This window comes from Globicephala melas, chromosome 15 (assembly GCF_963455315.2).
Source record: "Globicephala melas chromosome 15, mGloMel1.2, whole genome shotgun sequence".
In the NCBI taxonomy this organism is placed as follows: Eukaryota; Metazoa; Chordata; class Mammalia; order Artiodactyla; family Delphinidae; genus Globicephala; species Globicephala melas.
In genome coordinates, this window is record NC_083328.1 from 65,262,196 (window position 1) to 65,289,625 (window position 27,430).

At 41.0% G+C, this 27,430-nt stretch overlaps 1 protein-coding gene across 5 annotated transcripts in view; it reads left to right on the top strand.

Moving 5' to 3' along the window:
- Positions 1 to 25,489, top strand: part of RPRD1B (regulation of nuclear pre-mRNA domain containing 1B) — a 77,072-nt gene extending 51,583 nt beyond the window's left edge. For 2 of the 5 annotated variants that reach the window (XM_030830614.2, XM_060285563.1), the window contains exon 7: positions 1,709 to 4,301. In XM_030830614.2, the coding sequence (XP_030686474.1) occupies positions 1,709 to 1,858 (150 nt within the window). In that variant the 3' untranslated portion in view covers positions 1,859 to 4,301. The other 3 variants (XR_009559186.1, XM_030830615.2, XM_030830616.2) reach the window with 3 other exon arrangements.
- Positions 25,490 to 27,430: the final 1,941 nt, after the last annotated feature.

A 27,430-nucleotide genomic window follows, 5' to 3' on the forward strand; every position in this document is an offset into this window, starting at 1 on the left:
CTAGTTTGATGGAGGAGTCACTATCAATAATTAACGTAAGTCATTATTTTAGTTGTATTAAGTCTACGAAGGTAAAACATGGGGTGCCAGGAGAGCTTACTTTCTTAACCTGTCACTTGTCTGTTCGTTTGATGACTTGTGTGAGCAGCTCTCATTTCAGGTGGAAGGCTGACCGCCACCAGTCATGTAGGGGTGGAGCCTCCCTGCCCATTTCCCCATTCCCCTCTTCCACTCCTTGCTTGGAATTTGTCTTTACAACTCAAAGTAAGTGTTCTTCATTTAACCTTTTTCCTGTCTTATCACTCTTCCTAGGAGTGCTTAAGCTTATGCCCTCAAACCCTTTGCCTCTCAGGTGTCTGGCATGAAGGAATGTGGAACTTGAAGAAAAACCTTACGGGTGGTTCAGTTCCTTCAGTTTTCAGATAAAGAAGGATGAAGGAAAGGAGGGAACACATCCACAGTCACACAGAAACTAAAAGAGCCAGAATTAAACCCAGGGCTTTGCATCTTAGCCCAGTGCTTTCTGTTACCTTCCTGCAGGAGACGCTTTAGTCACCAAGGGCCCAGTCTCAGGAACCTCCTTATCTTTGCAGAAACACCAAGGAGGGTGACACAGTTAGAGGGAAAAAGTCAAGCCCCAAAGGGGTTGTAAACCACAGATCTCACATGGCCCAGAGTTGTTACTCCATACAGATTTACCAAGAAGACCTTTTAGCTGGGAGCTGAGGAAAGAAAATAGTATATTCAGTTCCTGTCATCAGGGGAGTCATATTTTAGGGGAACATAGAAGTCTTGTATGTATGGAGAGAGTACCTAAGAGCAGTCTGTTAGGGGCGCAGTGCACAGGAAGGCCAGTGGAGATGGGGACCAACGTCTTGTATAAGGAGGAAAGATTTTTCTAGAGGAGTGGGACTCAGCAAGTAGGCGAAGGAGTGGAGTCAGGACTTTGCCAGGACCAGGAGAAGAAAGAGATCCCTTCAGGCTTGAGGGGAATCTGAACAAACGGCCTGTGCAAGCTCTGGCATATGCATGGGGGGTTGGGAAGTTGTAAGAAGACCTTGCTGCTGGGAGCAGTCATGGAGATAGTGCCGTGCCATGCTTCCCTTTCTCAGAGGAGTGACTTGAAAGCTGGGCTTCTGGAAGATAAGTCTGTTCAGGGGAGTCTGCTAGAAGGCGTCAGCTGGGCCTTGCTGCACTTCTCAGGTGTGGAACAAGGAAGTCCTGGACACAGGCAGTGGCAGTGGGAATTTTAAGCTTCTGTAGTCCTTGTCTACGAAGATAATAACTCTGGGTTAATCTAAGTTTAACACACAAAATATAGCTTTATAGTGGTTTTTCTAGCCATGTCTAGGTGGAGTTTTCAAAATGATTTTAAAGCTTAGGCTTTATTTTATTTTATAAAGTATTCTGAAATAGATAAGAACCAAAGACACCGCAAATACAGAACATCACTTTTTACTTCCAAATCTCAAGTGCTTAGCTGAATACCATTTCATTCACTGTTGCCAGTATTGAGCTCTTGAGCTTTCCTTTTTTTATTTAAAGTTTTGCCTTTTGAGAGTTTGAATGAATGTTTAGCTGAATGGGGGAGGGGCTCTCTGGTGAGGAGCACACAGAGCAAGAAGGTGAGAGTATCTGTATCTCCTCTTTAAACCTGACCATCAGCACACACAGACTTAACTGCATTGTGTTCTCTTTGTCTCCTTAGGAATATAAACAGAAGCTTGCTCGGGTAACCCAGGTCCGCAAGGAACTCAAGTCCCATATTCAGAGCTTGCCAGACCTCTCGTTGCTGCCCAACGTCACAGGGGGCTTGGCCCCCCTGCCCTCTGCTGGTGACCTGTTTTCAACTGACTAAGGCAGGTGTCATGCCCCAGACTCCCATCTGTACCAGCAGAAAGAAGAGGGCAAGTCATGGTTGGAAATAACCTAGTAGCCCCTGGTTCTATCCCTCTTTCTGCTCAGCCCCCCCAGCCTCAAGAAAGAACCGCAGGGTCTGATTCTCCTCTCCAGCCTCTCCTGTTGAGCACAATTGAGAACAGTGGCGAATGGAATCCAGTTTAGATTTATATTTGGAAAGCATACAGACTCACTTCATGTTTCCACGCCCCTGTTGGTTTTCCATTCTTAGCTCTCTCTTTACACCCAAGAAGTTATGAAAATCATGTGTAGAAGAATCTTGTCTCTCCCGACAGCATTGTGTCATGAAAGCAGCTTCTCCTTTCTGAGTTGGGCTTGTTCAAGTTCACTTGAACTTCTGCTGAGGGACTCACTTCTGGAGTAGTTGGCTTTCCTGGCCGCCATCCACCCCAGAGGTTGGAGGCACGGCTGTTGAGCAACTTTGCCGTACAGAGTTTGCCAAATCTCGGATCCTCCCTTACTGTGACTTCTAGCAATGCGTAGTCAAAGGTTAGGTGCGTGTGTGAGCAGACTAGAGGGTCTAGCGATAAAGCTGATCTGGGACATCAAGTCATAGTTCAGAGAACGACTAACAGATCACAAGCATGAATTAAACATAAGTTATTTGCTTTAGGTTCCTATCCAACAACCTTCCCAGGCTGCACTTATCAAGGGTGCCACCCACTGTCAGAGAGCGCATTCCTTGAAACATGATCTTTGCCCCAGTTGGTTGTGAAGGCGGTTGTTAGAAATGGCACTGTGGGCCTCCAAAGCTAAAGGCATTCTGGGAGTCCGGGCTCTGCGTGGGTGTTGCTTTGACCCTTTCTTTTGGGGAGTCGGGCACACACTAACATTTAATTCACTGCGTGGGCACGTGTCCACAGCATGGTGACTAAACTTGAAAATCTCCCCTGCAAATATGACACTCTGTGCATGCTTGTCTGTCCTTCACTTCACACCACTGCACGTGTCCTTGTGCCCCTAGGAGGAGGAGTACTTTGTGTCAGATGTTACTGAATAGCTCATCTCGGGAAGGGGGAAAGTGAGGGATATTAATTGGGGGTCTTAATTCCATTATCATGCCAGCTGACATTATGACTATATAATGTAGTTAGGGAGGATTATTACCTTGCTTTTAGTAAAGGTTAGGCCTGCTGACTGTAAATCATGCTAATTTGGCAGGCTTATTTTTGACATTGGAAAGGGCAGAAAACAATTTGCCCAAATAGTGTAACAGGAATTATAGCCCAGAGGCTGAAATCCAAAAGCTATATAAAAAGGAATTCAGTGGAGGGGGCTTCAGAATCTCCATTATTTTGAGTTGCTCTTTTCAGGATTACCAAAAAGCCAATTACATGTAATTTTACATGTTCAGCGTGTTAGAACATAACGTCTGTTTTTAAAAGTGTAACAGGCTTCCCTTCAAGAAGCTTTCCTGCCTGCCGTGAGGTGAAAATGATAAAAAGTCATAGCAGGTGTGCAGTTTCACTCTGTGTAGAACCTAGTAGCATTTAAGCTATTTTTCAGATTGAATATGGTCTGTGTGTTGTTTGCATATTGACACTGCCTGTTGTCCTGTCATTATTAAATTAATGAGTCTATATATAAAGCTTTTCTCCCAGAGGCCATAGGGCAGTAAATGACTTTTACTAAAATTGCAGAATAAATTCCAGTCTTTGCTGTTTCTGCATATAAGCCCCCTCCCCGCTTGGTGTGCTGCTTTAGTCCCGCAGATGAGCTTGCTTCTGAACAGACCCATCTTGCACAAACTCTGTGCTTTCTTTCACCAAGGAAGCAAAGTCTTACCAGCCACAAACCAGCCAAAAAGGTGTAGTAGATATCTGCTGTCATCAGCTAGATGAAAATATTATAACATAATGGATTTTGCCCACTGCTGTGTTTTATCTGATTGAGTCTTTGACTAGAAACTGGTGCATAATTATTACAGCAAGAGCAAGAAATGAAACTTTAGCAGTTATGTAAATGAATGTGTTGGCCTCTTAACACCTGTTACTAGTGGACTTCCTGTAAGGAAGTTAGTTCTGTTTTGTTTTTTAACTCTTAATTCTCTACTTCATTTGTTTAATTTAAATGAACCTTTCTCCTTGTATGTGTGAGGTGATCCGGCAGGGCGGGGTGGGTGGATTTTGTTCTGTGTTCTCCTATACTTAGGGCATCCATTGGCCTCTAGGACCTTTCCTTCAGGTCTTCATTCTCAGAAAGTCTTCAATCTTCCCTTGTTTTTTGTTCTGTTTTTTTTCTTAAAGAGTATTTTTAAAGCTTAAATTTGTATATTAATTTAGGACTTTATTTAGAAGTATAGGCTGCCATTGGCGGTAGCAGTATATTCTGAAATGTCTCATAGATATATATTTTTGAATAAAGATGGTGTTGTTGAATGACATTGTGTAATGTTTCTTTTCCCTCCCCTGTTAGGGAGCACCCAAAGCTTTGTTTGTAATCAGTGGGTAATTAGTAATCATCAATAGAGATTGTGCTGTCTCTGCAGAGTCTTGTCTCTTAGGAGTTTTTGTGACTGTTTAGTAGCCCATAAATACTCAGCACTTAGATAGTATTTTTTGGTTCTTTCCAGGGGGTTAATTAGCTTTAATTAGCCAATTCACACAATACACAGGAGAGATACCTTCATAGTTTTATCTTCATTGTACAGAAGTGGGATTGATGGAGAGAGGTTAAATGACTCTTTGCCTAGTACCACACGGTCTCCGACAGATTAAAACTTGCAGGTTCTTTGATTTCAGCACTTCTGTTCGTACCACTAGGCCTCGTAAGAGAGATTTGATTTTGGCAGTACAGTGAAAACCACTCTGAACAGTAAAATAAACATGAGATAATTGCAAACCCAAGTGATATGTCTTTTAAAAACATTTTTTGTAGGTTTCTTTTCACTTTTAAATTCGGTGAGAGCATATTGACTATTACTGGTTAAAACTCAAAATAACAAAAAATGGTTTGAAATACTTTCCTTTGAAGCAATTGATATGTTTAGAAGGATGATTTTAACCTTTCTTACTGGGTGAGGGCAGCATTTACCAAAAGAAGTACAGTTACCAGTTTATCCCGTTTATCTCATGACGCAAAAAAACTGCTGTAGCCCTGGTCCTTCAAGGCTAAATGCAACCCAAGATGAAGATCAGATTTGGAAAGCTGAGGCTATGCATTAACCAAGTTCTGTCTTAAAATATAAAGGTTGAATGTAATATGTCAATCTCAGGAGACAAGATCTCCTTCTGTGTCCCCAGGTTTCATGGCCTAGTTAATGTCTTCACTCCTGCCTATAAATAGTAAGTCCATAATTCCTCTGGTTTAATTAGCACTTCAGGCTACAAAATGTGACTCTGAGGTCCTCAGAGCTGAGGATGGAACTAACTACCCAAGAGTTCATGAATCTGTCAAAATGCTTAACCTCTGTGATTAGAGCCATTAACAGTGTGACCTTCCTAGGCAAGGTGCTTTCCTCTCTGGGCCTCAGTTTTCTTATCTTTGAAGTGTATTGGACTAAATTGTTTCTGGACACCTGCCAGCCCTAAAGCATATGATTGTTGTCTTGCAGGAGAATGCAGGACTGAAGTCTGAGAATGCTGGATGGCATTTTCTGGGTTCTCCATAGTATTTGATAGATAGAGTAATAATATCATCATCGTGCTGTAAACGCTTATTTTTTAAAAAGTTTACATGAAATCTTGGAGCCTGTGAGGATCAAAACACGAGACAGTGCCAAGACTAGGAAGATGAGAGTAAGCACAGTAGCTCACTGTCTGGGGACAAACAGTCTGCGCTTGGTTTATTTGAGATCTTTAAGAAAAAGCCACCCTCCAACCTGGTTTGCTCTCTTGCTTTCTCTTAAGATCATTCATCTAGCTAAACTCATTTCTCATCGCCACCTCTGTGGGATTTTCCATTTAAAAATCATTTTTCCACTCTGAGGCACAGATTCAATTAAGAATCCTTTATTCTCCTGTACAGTATATTAGGATTCGCACAGCTTTACCTAGTGTTGGAAGCCCAGTTTGTTCAATTTTTTAAGACTCTGAGACAGTTATTTTACATTAAGAATTCACTCCTACCCCTGGTTTGATAAATCTTAAAATTAGCAGTATGCATTAGAATTTACCTAATACTTTTTAAAATAAGAGGCAGCTGTAGCAAATGATAACCCCCATCTTCTGATCTCCTCTCACTGTGATGACCTTCGGCAAGTCCCTCAGCCTTTCAGGACCTCAGCTGCTTCTTAAAGGAAATGAGTGTGGTTGACTAACCTATGAAGTCCTTTCCAGATCTAAAGTTCTGTGACTAGGCTTTCAGAATATTTCTTCCTATTGAGAATCTTATTATAATACCTCACTCTGTAGATTTTTAAATGCCAGTTATCTGTATGAACTCGTGAAATCGATAAGGTAGTTATAAGCATACCTGTTAATAACTTTAAATGAGATGTTTGTAAAAAGGACCTAGTACCATGTCTGGGACAAAGTAGGGGCTCGATAGTAGCTGTTACTATATTCAGATGATTGTAGTTATTTAAATGCACATGCAACAAGAGGTTAAAATAGATGTTTTTTGCAAGGCAGCAATAGATACCACATAAGTATACCATATGCTGTATTTATAATGGAGGTGGTCGAAAACCTGTAGCCATCTTAAACTCCCTCACCCACATCAAGGATATAAAAGAAGAGTTAAGAGTTGAAGACGGAGTGCTTCCCTGGTGGCGCAGTGGTTGAGAGTCCGCCTGCTGGTGCAGGGGACATGGGTTCGTGCCCCGGTCCGGGAAGATCCCACATGCCGCGGAGCGGCTAGGCCTGTGAGCCATGGCCGCTGAGCCTGCGCGTCCAGAGCCTGTGCTCCGCAACGGGAGAGGCCACAGCAGTGAGAGGCCCGCGTACCACCAAAAAAAAAAAAAGAGTTGAAGAAGGAGAATTTTTGGTGGGGATTTCTTTGAAGAGAGCCATTTGTGTGTTTGGAGTCTCCTCAGCAAGAGTAATGGGTGCCAGTTGTGCTCACCTCAAGGCTAGGGAAAAGGGCCTCACTGGAGCTTAATATGTGCATCCCCTGTAGGGTGACAATCTGATAGACTGTACAGACCCTGGCCTGGAAAAATCTAAAGGATGAGATACCAGTGGCTGGCTGGGTGCTTTGATGATGGAGCAAAGGAGAGGTGGCAGAGGTGGGTGCAGCCTCCACTCCCAGAGCTTGTTGGGCCAGGGATGTGTCTCTGCCTCCCAAGCACCAGATGTGGGCTGCGTGCAATAGAACTGGCACGCAGTCATCTCAGAGCCTGAGCAAGAGCCGAGGGTTTACTCCAGGAGATGAACTTCCAACTCGCGGTGCTGATGAAGGATCAAAAAGCAGAGTCATGGGGAAGTCGTCACCCTTGAGGGCTCCCTGGGGCATGAAGATGGCATGACAGGGAGAGAGGAGAGGACGGATGAGCCACCCTGAGGAGCGTTGGAGGAGCCCACATGAGAAAGACAGTTAAACTCTTGCCAAGTCAGTGCCCAGTCAGCACAAAGCCTCAACTAAGGCTGTTTTCTTGCTTTGCCTTCATTTCCTCACTCCCACAGCCCTACCCCAGGAGGGTCAGAAGCCTTAATACACAAAGAAGGCCTCACTTCCCTGATGCTGGCTTATGGTCTGCAGCAGGCCCAGAGAAGGCCTCAACTTCAAATGATAAGCCATTTTTATTATAATGGAATTGGACGTTTAAACTTCTGAACTGAGACTGTTTTGCATCTTAAGTGTGACTACAGGATGATATGATGATGATGATGTAAGATTGACTAGAGAAGTTGTCAAGGCCTGATTTTCTTCTAGAACTAAGGGATACGCTAGTCCCACAAGTTGGATTTCAGGAGATGGTAGGAGACAAAACTTGCTTTGTGATTGTAGTTCCACAAGACTACTTGTTTATCGCAATGGTTACACATATTTTATGACCTTTAATTCTTTTTTTTTTTTAATTTTTAAATTTTATTTATTTTATTTTTGGCTGCGTTGGGTCTTCATTGATGCGCACGGGCTTTCTCTAGTTGCGGTGAGCGGGTGCTACTCTTTGTTGTGGTGCTCAGGCTTCTCATTGCGATGGCTTCTCTTTTTGTGGTGCACGGGCTCTAGGCGTGCAGGCTTCAGTAGTTGTGGCACACGGGCTCAGTAGTTGTGGCTCGCGGGCTCTAGAGCACAGGCTTAGTAGTTGTGGCACACAGGCTTAGTTGCTCTGTGGCATGTGGGATCTTCCCGGACCAGGGCTCGAACCCATGTCCCCTGCATTGGCAGGCGGATTCCTAACCACTGCACCACCAGGGAAGCCCAACCTTTAATTCTTGATTTGTTGTTTTATTTTTGTTAACTTAAAAAGTTCCGTTTCCACATCTTCAATTTGTTTCTTAATTAGTAAGTTCAAGAATTATCCTTCTCTGTATATTTGAACACTTTTTAAAATTGTAGTAAAATGCGCAATATAAATTAACCATTTTAGCCATTTTAAAAGTGTATGATTCATTGGTATTTAATACATTCACGATGTTGTGCAACCATCACAACCTAGTTTTAGAATATCTTCATCCCCTCAAAAGGCAACCCCATAGTCATTAAGCAGTCACTCCTACTCCCAACACCCTGGCAACCACTAATTTGCTTTTTGTCTTTATGAAATTGCCTATTCTGGATATTTAATATAAATGGAATTTTACAACGTGTGATCTTTGCATCTGACTTTGTCCACTCACCATAGTGTTTTCAACATTCATTCATGTTATAGCATTTATCAGAATTTTATTTTTTTAATGGTTGAACAATATTCCATTGTATGGATATCCATCAATATTTATCAGTCAGTTGATGGACATTTGAGTTGTTTTTATCTTCTATTGTCAATAGTGTTGCTATGAATATTCTTGTACAAATTTTTGTTTGAACACCTGTTTTCAATTCTTTTAGATATATACCTTGGAGTGGAAATCCTGGGTCATATGATAACTCTGTGTTTAACTAATTGAGGAACCACCAAATGATTTTCCACAATGGCTGCACCATTTACATTTCCATCAGCAATGGATGAGGGTTCCAATTTCTCCACATCCTTGCTGTTAGGATTTTCCAGAGAAATAGAATCAATAGGATATTGATATAGGTAGGTAGATAGATAGGGATTTATTTTAAGGAATTTGCTCACACAGTTGTGGAGGCTTAGTAAGTCCAAAATCTGCAGGGTAGGCCAGCACCTGGAGACCCAAGAAATAGGTGCAGTTTTAGTCCAAAGACAGTCTGCCAGCATAATTCTTTCTTGCTCAAGGGGAGATGTCAGTCTTTGTTTTATTAAGACCTTTGATGGGTTACTCACATTGTGGGAGGTAATCTGATTTTCTCAAAAGTCCATCCATTTAAATGTTAATCTCATCCTAAAAACACCACAGAAACATCCAAAATAATGTTCAACCAAATATAGGGGCACCGTGGCCCAGCCACATAAAATTAACCATCACATTTGCCAACACTTGTTATTTTCCATTTCTAAAATTATAGCTGTGTTGGTGTCCTAGGGCTCCATAAGAAAGTACCACAAACTGGGTAGCTTAAAACAGCAAATTCATTGTCTCACAGTTCTGGAGGCTAGAAATCCAAAATCAAGGTGTTCACAGGGCCATGCTCCCTCCAGGTCACTAGGGGAGGATCCTTCCTTGCCTCCTCCAGTTTCTGGTAGCCCCAGGCATTCCTTGGCTTGTGGTAGCATGACTCTAATCTCTGACTCCATCTTCACATGGCCATCTTCCCTCTGTGCCTTTGTCCGAATTTCCCCCTTTTATAAGTAAACCAGTCATATTAGATTGAGGCCCACCTTAATCACCTCATCTTAACTTGATTACATCTATAAAGTCCTTATTTCCCAATAAGGTCAAAGTCTCAGATACCAGGGGTTAGTACTTCAACATATTTTACAGGGGAGGGGACACAATTCAACCCATAACAATAGCTATCCTAGTGGGTATGAAGTGCTCTCTCATTGTGGGCTTGATTTGCATTTTCCTAATGACATTGTGCTTCTTTTCATGTGCTTAATGTTCTTTGTATATCTTTGGAGAAATGTCTATTCAGGTCCTTTGCCCATTTTTGAATTGGGTTGTCTCTTGTTGAGTTGTAAGAGTTCTTTATATATTTTGGATACTAGACTGTTACCAGATACATGGTTTGCAGATATTTTCTCCTATCTTGCAGGTGTCTTTTCACTCTCTTGATAGTGTCCTTTGATGTATATAAGTTTTAAATTTTGATGAAGTCTATGATCTATTTTTTCTTGTGCTGTTTGTGCTTTTGGTGTTATATCTAAGTAAACACTGCAGATCCAAGGTCATGAAAGTTTATTCCTATGTTTTCTTCTAGGATTTTACACTTTTAGCTCTTATATTTAGGTCATTGGTGCATTTTTTAGTTAGTTTTTGTGTACAGTGTGAGGTAAGAGTTCAACTTCATTCTTGCTTATGGATATTCAGTTATCTCACCCAGTACCATTTGTTGAAGAGATTATTTTTTCCCCTTGAGTGGTCTTGGCACCCTTGTCAAAATCTTGAACACTTTAAAAAGTGAATTTAAAGGTTAAGTAATGGGTTGTGTCTTGATCAATTCGAGTTAACCTTGAAGATCTTTTCCTAGTTCAACTTTTCATAAAATCTTGACAGAGCCTAACTTCCTGGTAGAATTGTGAAACTCAAAAATATTCATGAACTAACTCCCAACACAATTTTCTTAAATTGTCTCTAACAACTTTTAATGAAGTCACCATCTATTAGTTAAATGATATTTTAAAGTATAAACCAATGGTGAAAACAACTAGGATAGAGATTTTCAGTTCCACCCATAAAGGATTAAGTGCTGTGGGAACTGCCTTCCGCCATAAACAACTAGAAAAGCAGACAAAATATACGAGACAAACGTTTTCAGACATTGGACATCAGGAAGCATTGGGACATCTCAGGGCTGTGACTCCCTGAGAGAAGGAAAACACACAGGAAGAGGGGAATTGCCCATCTTACTCATTTAGGATTTTTCCAGTCTTCACAGAGATGGGGAACCAGACGCCCACTGTATCACTGAACTGGGAGACAGGGGTCAGAGTTCAGGAAAGCTGAGGCAGCTAAAATTTACATGGAGAAATAACAGAAGGTAGCTTCATAGAGGCAGAGCTCAGAAGATCCACAGAGGGCTCCCTTGACCCTTAGGTAAGTTCTGATCAGGACATATGTGGGACGAAACTCCATGCCACCAGAGAAAGAAAAAACAGAAAGCAGTAATTCCCAGGGCTCACAGAGATCTGGGAATAGTTGAAGTTTCTGCTAGCCAGAGAAGAGACATTGTAATACACAGTGTTGGATAGAATCCTGAAAAGGTCATGCCTTTGTGGTGGGGCTAAAGTAGTCCTAGAGTAAAGGTTGCTTTTAGCCTGCCATAAAACAAGCTCAGTATTAATCCTCAAACTGATCTGCAAGTAACTGCTTGGCAGAACGAAGTCCAGCACTGTTTAAAGAAATACAACAAAACCCAACACTCAACAATGTAAAGTTTATTATATTTGGCACAAAAAAAAATCACCAGTGTAGCAGAAAAATATGATCAGAACCAGGAGAAAAATAATTCAACAGATCCAAAACAACACAGATGATAGAATTAGCTGACAAAGATTTTAAACAGATATTATTAACATTATAAATGCTCAAGGAGATATAAAGGAAAACATGAACATAATGAGGAAAGACATAGAATGTATTTTTTAAAAATCCAAATCAAATTTTTGGAGATGATACATAGACTATCTGAAATTAAAATAAACTGAATGGGATTAACAGCAGAAGAAATTAGACCCTGCAGAAGAAAAGATCAGTGAAGTTAAAGGCACAGAAATAGATATTATTCAAAATGAAGCACAAAGAGAAAATACTGGAAAGGGAATGAAAAGAGTAGCCTGTGAAACAATACCAACTGTCAGAAATACATACCAGAAGGAGAGGAAAAAGAGAAAGAGACAGAAAACATATTTGAAGAAATAATGGCCATTCCCCAAATATGATAAAAATGTTAAAGGGGCATAGGTCCAAGAAACTCAGTAGTCCTCAAGAAGAACAAACATGAAAAAAACTTAACATCCTAAGACACATCATAGTGAAATTGCTAAACCACTGATAATGAATAAGAAGAAACATATACCAAGGAACAAAGATCAGAGTAGCAGCAGACTTCTCATCATAAACTATGCAAACCAGAAAGGAATGGCATGACACCTTTAAAGTGTTGAAAGGGGGGGGGGAAATGTAGAATTCTGTATTTAGCAAAAATGTCCTTAAAAAATGGGTGGGGGCGTGGCCAAGATGGCAGAGTAGGAAGACCCTGAACTCACCTCCTCCCACAGTCTTGCCAAAATTATAACTGTTTAGAGAGCAACTATCTATGAGAACAACTTGGAGGCTAGCAGAAAAGATTTTCCACAACTAACGACATAAAGAACTACAACAAGGTGGGTAGGAGAGGTGAAGATACAGTAAATCCAGGACCCACACACCCAGGTAGGTGACACACAGTTGAGAGCATAATCACAATTGCAGAGGTTCTTCCCAAGGAGTGAGATATCTGAGCCCCACATCAGGCTACCCAGCCTAGGGATCCTGCACTGAGAAGATAAGCCCTAGAACATTGACTTTGAAGGCCAGCAGCCTTGCATACAGGAGAGCTGGAGAGCTGTGGGAAATAGAGAGTTTGCTCTTAAATGGCACTCACAAAATCTGACATATTCCAGGTTCCCATGCAGAGGCAGTAATTTGAAAGGATCCTGGATCAGACCCTCATGCTAACTTTAGAGAGCCTCCTGGAAAGGCAGGAGGCAATTGGGATTCTCCTTGGGGACACAGACACTGGAGGCAGCCATCTGGGGCAGCTTGTTCTACCATGAGGACACTGGTGGTGGCAAGCATCACTTTGCAGTCTTCTCTCTGACCCATTAGTGCCAGGGTTTTACCCACCTGCCAGCAGACCAGCACCAGTCCCAGGACCCCCCAGACCAAGCAGTCAGCTGCCCCAGGACCCAACCCAGCCCACCACTGCACAAGGCAAGGCCTGGCAGCCAACCAGACCAGGGCCCAGCACCCCCTTACTAGCACACCCATAGTAGTAGGCCCTGTTACAACAAAAGGGCCCATGCCACCCACATAGGGGACACCCCTAGAGCATACAGCTCTCGTGACCAGAGGGGAGTGTGATGCTGGGCCCCATAGGACATCTACATAAGGCCGCTTCTTTAAGATAAGGAAACATAACCAACCTATCTAATATACAGAAATAAACACAGGCAAAATGAGAAGACATAGGAATATGTTCCAGACGAAGGAGCAAGACAAAACTCCAGAAGAACTAAGTGAAGTGGAGATAATCAGTCTACGCCCTAAAGAGTTCAAAGTAATGATCATAACAACACTCAGCAAACTCAGGAGAAGAATGAATGAACATGTGAGAAGATTAATGAAGAGGGCGAAAATATAAAGAACTAAATAGGGCTGAAGAATACAATAACTGAAATTTAAAAATACACTAGAAGGAAGCAACAGTAGATTAGATGATACAGAGCAGTGAACTGGAAGACACAGTGAAATTACCCAAGCTGAACAGAACAAAGAAAAACATAATTTGAAACAATGAAGGTAGTTTAAGAGACTTCTGGGTCAACATCAAGCATATTAACATTTCCGTTACAGGGGACCCAGAAGGAGAAGGGGGGGTTGCTATTTGAAGAGATAATAGCTGAAAATTTTTTTAACCTAGGAGAGGTAACAGACATCTAGGTCCAGGAAGCACAGAAAGTCCCAACTAGATGAGCCCAAAAAGGTCCACACCAAGACACATTATAATTAAACTGGCAAAAAAAGATAAAGAGAGAATCTTAAAAGCAGCAAGAGAAAAGCAACCAGTTACATAGAAGGGAACTCCCATTAGACTATCAACTGACTTTTCGTCAGAAACTTTGCAGGTCAAAAGGGAATAGCATGATAAATTTAAAGTGATGAAAGGAAAAAACCTACAACCAAGAATACTCTACCCAGCAAGACGATTATTTAGATTTGAAAGAGAGATCAGGAGTTTCACAGGGACTTCCCTGGTGGTCCAGTGGTAAAGAATATGCCTTCCAATGCAAGGGACGTGGGTTTGATCCCTGGTTGGGGAACTAAGATCCCACACGCCACAGGGCAACTAAGCCCACGCACCACAACTGTTGAGCTCACGCACCTCAATGAGAGAGCGCATGTGCTGCAAACTACAGAGACCACACTCTGTGGAGCCCGTGAGCTACAACTACAGAGCCCATGTGCCCTGGAGCCTGCACGCCACAACTAGAGAGAGAAAACCACACGCCACAACTAGAGCGAAGCCCGCGCGCCACATTTAGAAGCCTGAGCGCTGCAGCGAAGAGACTGCATGCCAAAATGAAAGATCCCGCATGCCTCAACGAAGATCCTGCGTGCTGCAACTAAGACCTGATGCAGCCAAAAAAATAAAGAAAATAAATAAATATTTTTAAAAAGTTTCACAGTTAAGCAAAAGCTAAAATAGTTCAGCACTAGCTTTACAAGAAATGTTAAAGGGACTTCTCTAGGCAGAAAAGACTACAACTAGATATATGAAAATTATAAAAGGAAAAATCTTATTGGTAAAGGCAAACATATAGTAAAGATAGTAGATCAATCACTTATAAAGCTAGCAGGAAGGTTAAAAGTCAAAAGTAATAAAATCATCTATATCCACAATAAATAAGGGATAAAGAAAACATAAAGATGTAAAATATGTCAAAAACATTAAATATGGATAGGAGGAATAAAAATGCTTGGTTGTTAGAATGTGTTGAACTTAAGAGATCATCAACTTAAAATAATCATATTTACATAGTTATATATGAGTCTCATGGTAACCACAAACCAAAAATCTATAATACACACACCAAAAAAAGAGAAAGGAATTCAAACACAACACTAAAGATAGTCATCAAATCACAAGGGAAGACAACAAAAGAAGAAAAAAGGAACTACAAAAACAACCGTAAAACAAACAAAATGGTAATAAGTACATTACTTTAAATGTAAATGGACTAAATGCTCCATGAAAGACAGAGTGGCTGAATGGATAAAAAAACAAGACCCATGTATATGCTGCCTACAAAGACTCACTTTAGATCTAAAGACACACACAGACTGAAAGTGAGGGGATGGTAAAATGAATTCCATTCAAATGGAAACTAAAAGAAAGCTGGGGTAGCAATGATTAGATAAAATAGACTTCAAAACAAAGACTGTAACAAGAGACAAGGAAGGACATTACATAATGATAAAGGGATCAATCCAACAAAAGGATATAACAATTTAAAATATATATTCACCCAACAGAGGAGCACCTAAATACATATGGCAAATAATGACTATAAAGGGAGAAATTTATAGTAACACAATAATAGTAGGGGACTTTTAACACCCCACTTACATCAATGGACAGATCACCCAGATAGAAAATCAGTAAGAAAACACTGGCCTTGACCAACACATTAGACCAGATTAATTTAGTAGATATCTTATAGAACATTTTATCCAGAAGCAGCAAAGTACACATTCTTTTCAAGTGCACATAGAACATTCTTCAGGATAGATCACGTCCTGGACCACAAAACAAGTCTCAATAAATTTAAGAAGATTGAAATCATATCAAGCATCTTTGTTGACCATGATGGTATGAGATGAGAAATAAAATACAAGGAAAAAAGAAACTACATAAAACACAAACACATGGAGGCTAAACAATATGCTACTAAACAAGCAATGGATTGTTAAATCAGGAAATTTTTCAAAAACCTGAGTGGGAGAAGGTGTGTGTGAACAATTTGGCAAAAAGAGGTTAATACCCAAAATATATAACTCATCAAAAAAAAAACCCTATTTTTTTTTTAAATGGGCAGAGGAAAATAAAGAGCAGAGAACCTGAATAGATCTTTTTTTCCAAAGACAGGTGGCCAACAGACACATGAAAAGATGCTCAACATCACTAATCATCAGGAAAATGCAAATCAAACCACGATGAGATGTTACCTCATACCTGTCAGAATGGCTATCAGCAAAAATACAAGAAATAACAAGTACTGGTGAGGATGTGGAGAAAAAGGGAACCCTCGTGCACTGTTGGTGGGGATGTAAATTGGTACAGCTGCTGTGGAAAACAGTATGGAGAGTCTTTAAAAAATTAAAAATAGAACTGCCATATGATCCAGCAGTTCCACTTCTGGGTATTTTTGTGAAGAAAACAAAAACACTAATTCTAAAAGAAACATGTGCCCCTATGTTCATTGCAGCATTATTTACAATAGCCAAGATATGGAAGCAACCGAAATGCCCATCAACAGATGAATGGATAAAGAAGATGTGGTGTATATATACACAATGGAATATTACTCAGCTATAAAAACGAATGAAATCTTGCCATTTGTGACAACATGGGTGGACCTAGAGGGTATTATGCTAAGTGAAATAAGTCAGAGAAAGACAAATACCATATGATTTCACTATACGTGGAATCTAAAAAACAAACTGAACAAACAAAACAGAAACAGACTCATAGATACAGAGGTCAAACTGGTGGTTGCCAGAGGGGATAGTGTGGAATGAAATAGGTGAGGGAGATTAAGAGGTATAAACTTCCAATTATAAAATAAGTCATGGGATGTAATGTTTAGCATGGGGAATATAATATTGGAATAACTTTGTATGGTGACAGATGTTAACTAGACTTCTCGTGATCACTTTGTAATGTATAAAAATATTGAATCACTATATTGTACCCCTGAAACTAATTTAATATTGTTTTGATCCCTGAAACTAATTTAATATTGTAAGTCAATTTTACTTTAATTTTTAAAAAGAGAGAAAAAAATGGAAATGAAAGAAAAATGTTTTCAAAGCAACAAAAGCTGAAATAATTCATCACCAGTAGACCTGAACAATAAGAAATGGTATCTGAAGAAGAATGATACCAAGATAGAAATCTGGATCTACACAAAGGAATGGAGAGCACTGAAAATAACTCCATGGGGAAGTATATAATTTTTTTTCTTATAATTTAAATGTCTTTAAAAGATAATCGAGGGACTTCCCTGGTGGTCAAGTGGTTAAGAGTTCGCCTTCCAATGCATGGGTGTGGGTTCAATCCCTGGTCAGGGAGCTAAGATCCCACATGCCTTGTGGCCAAAAAACCAAAACATAAAACAGAAGCAATATTGTAACAATTTCAATAGTCTTTAAAAATATTACACATCAAAAAGAAAATCTTAAAAGAAAGATAATTGTTTAAACAAAAATAATAATGTACTTCGAGTTTTATAACATACAAGAAAGCAAAATATATGACAACAAAAGCATAAAGTCAGAAGGGGGAGAAATGGAAGTATTATTATAAGGATCTTATAGTATTCGTGATGTGTTATAATGTCACTTGAGAGTAGAATGTGATAAGGTAAAAATATACACTAAAAAGTCTAAAACAACCATGAAAATAACAAACAGCTGTAGCTAATAAGTGAACAGAGGAGATGCAATGAAATCATAAAAATTATTTTCAAATATTCCAGAAGAAGGCAGAAAAAGGAAAAAATGAAGCAAAGAATAGATGAGACATGTAGAAAACAAATAGCAAGGTGATATGCTAAAATCTGATCATATCAATAATCACATTAAATGTCTAAATACCTCAATTAAAAGGCAGAGATAGTAAGAAATTTAAGGTGCATGGTTTCAGGTGTCGGAGTCACCAAGTAAGACACAGCTCACATAGGCACTAGATGGAATGATGCTTTACTCACAGAAGAAAGCGAGACCTGCTTTAATAGCACTGGTTCCCCATGGTCAGCGGGTACTGTCCTGCAGCTGACACAGGAAGATGGTCTGCATGTGCCCCTCATTGTGCTGCAGGAGGAGGACCCTGTTCCCTCTCCCCAGGAACAGATATAAGCAGTGGGGTTGGCCAGATGCCACTTAAGCAGAACAAAGACATATACATCAAACCTGTTAGCAGGGGAAAGATATTTGCAAACAAGGTGATATGCCCAGCACTAGCTGTGAGGGCTCCTTACCTTCCTGTTAGGAAATGTTTCAGGCCCCAGGAACACGTTCATGCAGCTGTGCAGGAGTCAACAGGCTGTGTATGACCACATTTCCCAACATATTTACTATCTGACCCTTTACAGAAGTCTGCCCATCTCTGGGTTAATGTAATATGTACTTCAGCCCAACAAGAGACCATGATGACTGCTGAATTATTGGGGTATGAATTAATGAGGTCTCCATGTATTTCCTAACGTGCACTTTCAAAATATCAGATGCTTAGGTTAATTAGTTTTTGTCTCCCTGGACCAGGAACCCACTGGGTAATTGTGGACTGTTAGATATGCATGTGGGCTCAAAGCCAGGTTAGAATGCATTTCACTTCCCTGGGTAGGATCTTTGTGATGTTGCTCCCCTGGAGGATTCCCCTTCAATTAAATCTGATGAGTCCACTCGGCATGCTCTAGGCTAGAGCAAAGAGCCCTGAACTTGGAACCCAGGTGAAGTCCCAACTCCATCACTGCAGAATGGAGTGACTTAAGGCAAGTCACTTCACATCTCAGGTTGAGGCTGACTTACCCAGGAGACAAAGTATTTCCAGATCTCCCTAGAGATCTTCATCGCTGTGCTTAACATGAACAACTGCACAGAGAGGCAGCACAGGGAGGTTACGGGCACCAGCTCCAGACTCCAATGATCTGAGTTTGAGTCCCAGTCTCCCCACTTTTTAAATTGTATTCTATTTTATTTTATTTATGGCTGCGTTGGGTCTTCATTGCTGCGCGAGGGCTTTCTCTAGTTGCAGCGAGTGGGGGCCACTCTTCGTTGCGGTGCGCAGGCTTCTCATTGCGGTGGCTTCTCGTTGTGGAGCACGGGCTTGAGGCGTGCGGGCTCTGTAGTTGTGGGTCGTGGGCTCTAGAGCACAGGCTCAGTAGTTGTGGCGTGCACCGGCTTAGTTGCTCCTCGGCATGTGGGATCTTCCTAGATCAGGGCTCGAACCCGTGTCGCCTGCATTGGCAGGTGGATTCTTAGCCACTGCGCCACCAGGGAAGCCCCCCAGCCTCCCCACTTAACTGGTACTTTGGCCGAGTGACTTTACTCCCCTGTGTCTTGGTTTCATCATCTGTACACCAGGGATGACAATAATAGACTTGTAACTCCGAGGGTTATGGGGATTTAATGAATATTGCTAAAGTAAGCTGAGCTACATGAGTGTTTGTTAAATAAATAAAAGCTGTTTACTGTTATGGAACAATCAGTGCAAACTGGGCATGTGAGCCTGGGATGTGGTACAGCTGGACTCAGCCGTTCTTCTCTGGAGGCCATAGAGCAAGAACTGTGTCCTTTTAAAGTCACAGCTGTTGTGAAAAGATGCTGAAAAGGGGCACTGGCCAATTGCAGGACAGTAGCTAGGCCTCAAAATCAAGGCCTCCCAGGAAGGATGACTTGGAACAGTTTAGCCTGCAGATGAGAGGGCAAGTATGGTGGTGCTCAATGTACATAGATAAAGGCAGGCATAAAAATGGTTCTTATTTTGAGGATAAAAGTGGGGACAGGAGTTGGACGTTTCAGTGGGGACAGCTTCTGACCCACTATCAGGAAGACATTGCCCCACCAAGGCTGGCTGACCCTTCTTGTCCGGGGTGCTGTAGGGTACTTCTCAATTAAGGTAGAGAGTTAGACGAGATGAAACATACAAGGGCTCTCCCATATCGAATACTCCTGGACTCTAATATTTCTGTTGGCTTTGAGATTTGACTGCTGATACGTGTGGTAGGAACGAAGCCATTGCTTTTAAAGTTCCAAAATTTGAAGCTTGCCAAGAACTCTCTAAGAGTGTCTGCCCAGATTTCCTGGGCCACCTCCTGATGGATTGCTCAGCGGCCTGTCTTTACTCTAAACCTCCCCCACCTCCATGGATTATGAAACACGGGTTGGTGGTGACAGCCCCTGGCAAGGTCATAGAAAGGCATTATTTATCTGAGTGCTGTCATTGCTCAAGAACCTGAAGACAGACCTCCAGACCCTCTTGATATCGGCACTGGTTGCCTTCAAAACTTCCAAAGGGCCATCCAGACTTGACCCCTAGTTTGCCCAGAATGCAATGGCATCTGGATTTCATTTCAATGGCTTGACAGTCTATGAAGTCATTTCCAAGAGGGGCCTTCTTATCTGCCTCAACCAAAACAAGCATGTTCAGTCCTGGTTCTGAGGTAATTAAAGTTCATTAGGCTTTGGAAGTACATTACAGCATGACCTGTTATACATGAATTCAGATCGGCCATGGTTCAAATCAAGCTCTCTCTCCCCACCACCATCTACGTGGCCAACCATGGAACAGACTGGAAGCAAACTCCCTGGAGGCAACAAACAGTGCCTACGTGACCCCTTATCTGGGGAATAGTTACAGAGGGGATTCGCAAATCTCAATAGAACAGGGGCTGCAAACTCAGATGCCTTCAGGACCTGGGGAGGCAATAGGAAGGAGGCAATTTGGCCAGCTGTGGACAGGCAAATGTGTGACAACCGCTGTGTAGTTCAGCCAAGTGTCGCACGCCGGAAGGGAAGATCAGTATTACCAGATTGTCTGATTTTTCTAAGAGAATGTGGAATCCTGGATTTGCATGTAAAAATAGTTTTTTAATGTTGGCAACTAATTTGAATACCAGTTTGGAATTTTGTTTTTTTTGGAATATCAGTTTGTCCTTGGAATGCCAATTTGTTTTGGAATGCCATATTGTCATTTTTGCACGTAGAAAGTTACTCTGTGCTGAGGACCTGTGACAGGAGTTTGCACAGCTGACCACAGTCTGAAGAAGACCACACCCCTGTTCAAAGAAGACTCTATTAGCCTCAGATCAGAGCCTGCAAGTACCTTCAAGTTAATCCAGTCCGACTACTTACAGCCTGCTGTAGAGACAGGAGCACTGGCCAGAGAGTGGAGAGCCCAGGTTCTCGTCCCAGCCCTGTCACTGATTCCCTGTGTGACCTTGGGAAAGTCTCTGTCCTTCTCTGGCCTCGGTTTCCCCTTATGGAATTGGCCCAAAATATCTCAGGTCCCTGCCAACTCAGATGGTCTAGAACTCTGCCTGAGAGGAACCCCAAATTGAGAATCCTCAAAAACAGGGCTTGTTCTTAATTTGGGGTGAAATGGCTATTTTCAGAACCGGTTGTGCATCTTTGGAACCAGTAGTTCCAGAGCTAAGAAAAGAATTTACCGGAAAGGAGGCTTTGCCAGCAGCTTCTGGAGTTTTTGTGCCAAGATCTTAGGGCTGATGGAGGTGATCAGTTAGCATTCGTCAAGTGCCAATGGTGAAGGTAAGTGGGGCTTATGACAGATGGGAAATGGCAGGTGAGGGGGTCACACAGAGGCCTGGCTTCTTGTCCTGTTCTCACTCACTCTGCATCCCGGGAAGTCCTTCTCTGTCCCTGTGTTTCAGTTTCCTCTGAGGAAATTGTCTGGCTGGTTTCTGAGCCCCCTTTGAGCCCTGGAGTTCTGTGATTCTAACAAATTATGTTTCAGAGTTACAGTTTTATCATCTTCCCAAGGACTTTAATTTTTTTTTAATTCAACAGGTGTTTCTTAAGCACCCCCTGGTGATAGGCACTATGGATGCAGCTAGCAAAACCAGAAACAATCCCTGTCCTCATGGCACTTAGAGTCTTGGGGGGAGACAGACAGCGACCAATCAGGTAAAGGCACAGTGGGCCCGGCAAAGTGCTATGACCAGAGGATGAATTTTCAACAGGTGACGTGAACCTGGGTTGCGGCATCTTCCAGAGCTCACGGCCCCCGGTTTGCCATGTTGAGAGTCCAGAGGGAGGTGCCGAGGGGCTACCCCAATCCACAGAGACCACCAATAATCGCAGACAACATGTATGCAGCACCTTCTGGATGATGAACCCTTACATTCACCATCTCGTTTAATCCTCACAATAACCCTACGAAAGTAGGAAGGCCTATTAGCCCCATTTTGCAGGTGAGAAAACCAAGGCTCAAGGTCAGGTAGCTAGAGAGCACAGGACTGACCCAGGTCTGCATGCTTATGTGCTCTACCTCCTGGGCCTCTCTGGTGAGGATTATGGATGGTGGCTGGGTGGTATGGGGGAGCTGCTTTGGGGGATAAGGTGGCAAAGCTGAGAAGTCCAGGCCCTCCATCCCTGCTCCAGTGAAAGCAGCTGCACTGTTCCGTGTTGTGCCTTTGTGTTGTGCCTTTAAGGGACTATGTTAAATTTCACTGGAAAAACAGTTACAAAAACCAAACCAAACCAAACCAGATGGCATGGTGTTTCAGAGTGTGTGGCCTGAACTGAGAAAGTCCCAGTCCCAAGTCCCCACTTAGTGACCTGGGGAGCTAATAATAGGTCCTACCTCATGGGGACTCATGGGGGATTCCATGAATCAAGCCCGTAAAGCCTTAGCACGGTGCTGGGAACCGAGTAAATACTCAGTGGGGTGCTATTTGCAAGGAAAGATTTGCCTTTATCAAAGGGGTCTGTTGTTGGAAAAAAACCATGACTCTAGGCAGCGGGGAGACTTTGAAGGCTTTGAACAGGGTGAACCCACTCAAGTTTGTGCTTGTGGAGAAGCCCCTAGGCCGGCACCTACAGCCATCGAGGGAGCTGTTCCGTTTGCCACAGAACTTGAACTTGGTAGATAAGTCTGGTGGGGCCGGGGGCGGGGGCAGGAGACAGGGCAAGAGAAATGCCGTTGTGGGTTTTCTCTGAAAGGAAAGCCTAGGAGAAGGAAGTGGACAGCGATAAGATTAGGGATTGCTACAACATGTTCTGGAGCCATAAATCCTGGTTTATTTTACCCACTTTACCGAAGGATTAAGTTGATTCTGAGAGGAACCAGAAGAAAGGAGAGAGGCTGCCTCCCAGGGACAAGTGTGAGAAGAGCTGAGGTCCAGCCTGGGGAGAACCAGCCTCTCACTCTGAGCCCAGTTTCTTTCTCCAACACCCCTGGACACAGGCCATCCTGTCCCTGCTTGAACCCTTCCAGTGACGGGAAGCTCACTCACACACAGGGTAGCCTGTTCCGACAGGTTTATCTCTGAACGTTCAGAAGACCTTCTTGTCCCCCAAGTGCAGATCTTCCCCCCAGTAGCTTCTTTCAATAATTCAGTGGGTGATTATATGGAAACATATTTTTAATATGTTTATTTTGAATCCAATAAAAATGCTAAATTTTCTTGTTAATTTAGATAACATAGTTGTAGATCATTTGGGGTTTCTCTATATATACTAATTATAGCACCTTTGAAAGATGACTTTTATTTCTTTTCCAACTCTTACATCTTTTATTTCTTTTTCTCGCCTCACTGCACTGGATAAGACTGCCAGTAAAATGTTGAATAAAATGGGTGCAGTGGGCATCCTTGACGTCCTGATCTCAAAAGGAAAAGCTTGCAATATTTTACCATTAATTATGGTAGCCACAGACATAATCTTTATCAAGTTATGGTAATTCCCTTCTGTTCATAATGTTGTAGATTATCATTTTTTTTAGTTTTAAAATCATGACTAAATATAAATTTTTTACCAAATGGTTCTCTGCGTGTAGTTTTTGTCCTTTAATCAGTTTATGTGCTGAATTGTATGAATAGATTTTCTATTGTTAAATCAACCTTGTGTTCCTGGGATTAGCCCACTTTTGTGGTATCCTTTTATATAGTGATTTATGTGGCTAACACTTTATTAAGGAGTTTTCATTTATATTTATGAGTAAAGTTGGCCTGTAACTTTCTTTTCTTGCTGTATCCTTTTGCTGTTTTGGTAGGCAGGTTATGTTACTCTCATAAATGAATTGGGGATTATTTACTGTTTCTCTGTTCTCTAGAAGCTAAAATTGTTTCTTCTTTGAATGTTGGATAGAACTGGCCAGTGAAACCATCTAGACTTAAAGTTTTCTTAATGAAAGGGATTTTCAGTGTTCTTAATTATTAGAGGACTCTCTAGGTTTTCTATTTTGTCTTGAGTCAAAATTGGTATATTACACCTTTCCAGGTTGTCCGTTTCATTTAAACTTTCAAATGTATTGACTCAAAGTTGTTCAGAATACCCTCATTTTTCTTTAATGCTGGCAGCCTCTGTAGTGATGTCCCACTTTTTATTCCTAATATTGTTTTCTTGGTGCCAGTTCTGTTTTTCTCTAGACCAGTTTCCTTCAGGGGTCTATCAATTTTACTACCTTTTCAAAGAACTGTCTTTTGGCTCTGTTTTAATCTTTGCTTTCTTATTTTATTATTTTCTGTTCATGCCTTTATTATTTACTTCTTCCTACATTTATTGAATTTGTCTTGACATTCCTTTTTTTTGACTGCGTTCTGTCTTAATTGCTGCGCGCAGGCTTTTCTCTAGTTGGAGCAATTGGGGGGCTACTCTTCATTGCAGCTCGCGGGCTTCTCATTATGGTGGCTTTGCCCATTGTGGAGCACGGGCTCTAGCTGTGGGGGCTTTAGTAGTTGTGCCTCGTGGGCTCTAGAGCACAGGCTTAGGAGTTGTGGTGCATGGGCTTAGTTGCTCTGTGGCACGTGGGATCTTCCCAGACCAGGGATCGAACCCGTGTCCCCTGCATTGGCAGGCAGATTCCCAACCATTGCACTACCAGGGAAGTCCCATGCCTTGACATTCTTTTTACAACTTCTTGGAGTCGATGTTTATTTTATCAATTTTCAGCTTCTTTTCTTCTCTGACATATGTATCTAAGACTATAAATTTCCCTCTATGTACTGATTTACCTACACTCACAAATCTTTATATGAATTAATTTGCTATCAGTTCATTCAAAATATTTTTTAGCTTCCTTTATCAGTTCTTCTTTAACCCATAGGTTATTTAGAAGTGTATTTAAAATTTTCCTAGCATATGGAAATTTCTAATTATCTCTTATTATTGATTTATACCTTAGTTATAAGAAATAGCTGGTTAGCTAATATGCTCCATATGATTTTGGTTCTTTGAAATTTGGTGAGACTGGCTTTATAGCCCAGGTTATAGTCAAATTTTGTAAATTGTTTTATGTGTCTGAAAATAAGGTGTTGGACACAGAGTTATCTATGTATGTCTGTTAGGTCAAGTTTTTTCACTGTTTTGTTCAAATCCTCTGAGTAGAGACTATAGGTTCCCACTCCGGCCTGGGTTTCCTCTCTTTTCTGGAGACATAGGCAGACTGCACTTCTCAGTATACTTAGAAATGGGAGAGAGTGTGTGACCAGTTCTAGCTAAAGAGATGTGAATGAAAATGATATGTGTAACTTCTGAGCCAAGGCAATTAAGAGCCAGTGTGCTTCCTCCACACTTTCTCTTCTTTAGAAGCATCTGTGGGAACTACAGAGTGAGATGGCAGAGGCATGTGATGAGAGCAGACTGGATCTCTGGGTCACTCCTTGGAGGAGAACTGTCCTGAGAATTGCCTGACTTCACTGGACTTTGTGTGACTGACAAATAAACCTTTGTTGAACCAAGCCACTGAGACTTCGGAGTTTTTTGTTACTGAGGCATAACCTATCCCTATCTGATAAATACATCTTTTATATCCATACTGACTTGTCTCCATGTTCTGTCAAATACTGAGAGAGATGTATTGAATTATCATTCTATTAATTTTTGTTTTGAAACTATGTCATTAGGTGTATATAAAATTAAGGTAGTTATATATTCTTATAAATTAAAACATTTACCATTATACAGCAGCCTTCTTATCTCTAGTAATACTTTTAATGATAAAGTCTCTTATTTTATGTTAATATAGTCACACCACCATTCTTTTGTAAGCTATACTTTATTACATCCTTTTACTTTCAATCTTTATATATCCTTATGTTTCCTGTATGCTGCTTGTAAACCACGTATAGTTGTATTTTTCAAATCCAAGCTATACAACGATCTTTATATTTTAACTGAAGCATTTAGTCTTTTGATATTTAATATAATTATTGATGTATATGGGTGTAAATCCACTCGCTTATTTTGTGTTTTCTTTTCATCTCACCCTTCCTATGTTATTTTTCTATTCTTTTTGGCTATTCTGAATTGATTATTTTTTAATTCTATTTCCCTTCTCGACCAGCTTGGAGATTATACATCTTTTCTGTTTTTTAAATGTTGTCCTTGAAATTACAACATGAATATTTAAATTTATATAATCAATACCTTTTATCTTTTCCCAGCCACTGCAATGCTACTTTGACATATATGCCGTAGTTTTCATGTATTATAATTCTATCAAATACTAAAGAGAGAAAGAAATTCTACTGGACATTAATATTATTGTTTATATATAGTTAATGTTCAGATAGACCTGCAGATGTATTTATCAGTTTCTTTGCTCTTCATTTCTACTTTTATCTCAAGCCTTCCATTCAGGGTTAATATTCCTTTTACACAGAGTATATCCTTTAGAATTTAATGAGGTTCTATGAGCAGAAAGTTCTGATTTTGTTTGTCTGAAAATGTCTTTATTTAAACTTTGTTCTTGAAGTACATTTTGGTGGGTATAGAATTTTATTTGGGTAGCTATTTTCTTTTGGCCCATCAAAGATAGCATTTCACCATTACCTGGCTTCCATCGTTGCTATTTAGAAGTCAGCATCACCTGTCATTCTTTTGAAGGTAATTTATTGTATTCTCTAGATGCTCCTTAGATTCTACTCTTTGTCTTTAATGTTCTTCAGCTTTTCTATCATGTATTTAGACATGGATTTATTCTTATTATTTAGCTGGGGGTTTGTTGGGATTCTTGAATTTGTGGATTATTAGCTCTCATCAGTTTTGGAAAGTTCTCAGTCATTATCTCTTCAATTATTGTGTCTGCCTCTTCTCTCTTACATCCTTCTGAAACTCTTAATAAACATATTTTAGACTTTCTCGCCCTGTCTTCAATGCCTTCCCAATTCTCTTTCATGTTTTACATCTGTCTATTTCTCTGTGGTATATTCTGGATCATTTATCTTCTGCTTCTCTAATTCTCTCTTCAGTTCTGTCTGATCTGCTATCAAGCTCAATTATTGAGTATTAAGTTTCAGTTATTAATAGTTTTCATTTCTAGAAGTTCTGTTTGGTTCTCTTTTAATTGTTCTAGGCACCATTTATGCTTTCCTGTACCATGCAGATATTTGCAAGATCATACTCCTTCCTTCTTGCTGTTCCCTATCTGGATTGCAAATCCTCACTTGTCCCTACCCATCCTCCACACCTGGATGTAAGTCTCACCTCCTTTCAAAAACTTTGGCCGACAGTTACGATGGAAATTAAAGCCACATTCATCATTTAATCATTTTGTGTTTACTCAACAAAAAAAACCTACTAAGTGCTAGGCAGTTTCTATGGGGGATACAATGATGCATCAGGCCTGGAACCTGCCATTGAGAAGCTGTGTCCTGGGAGGAAGCTGATAT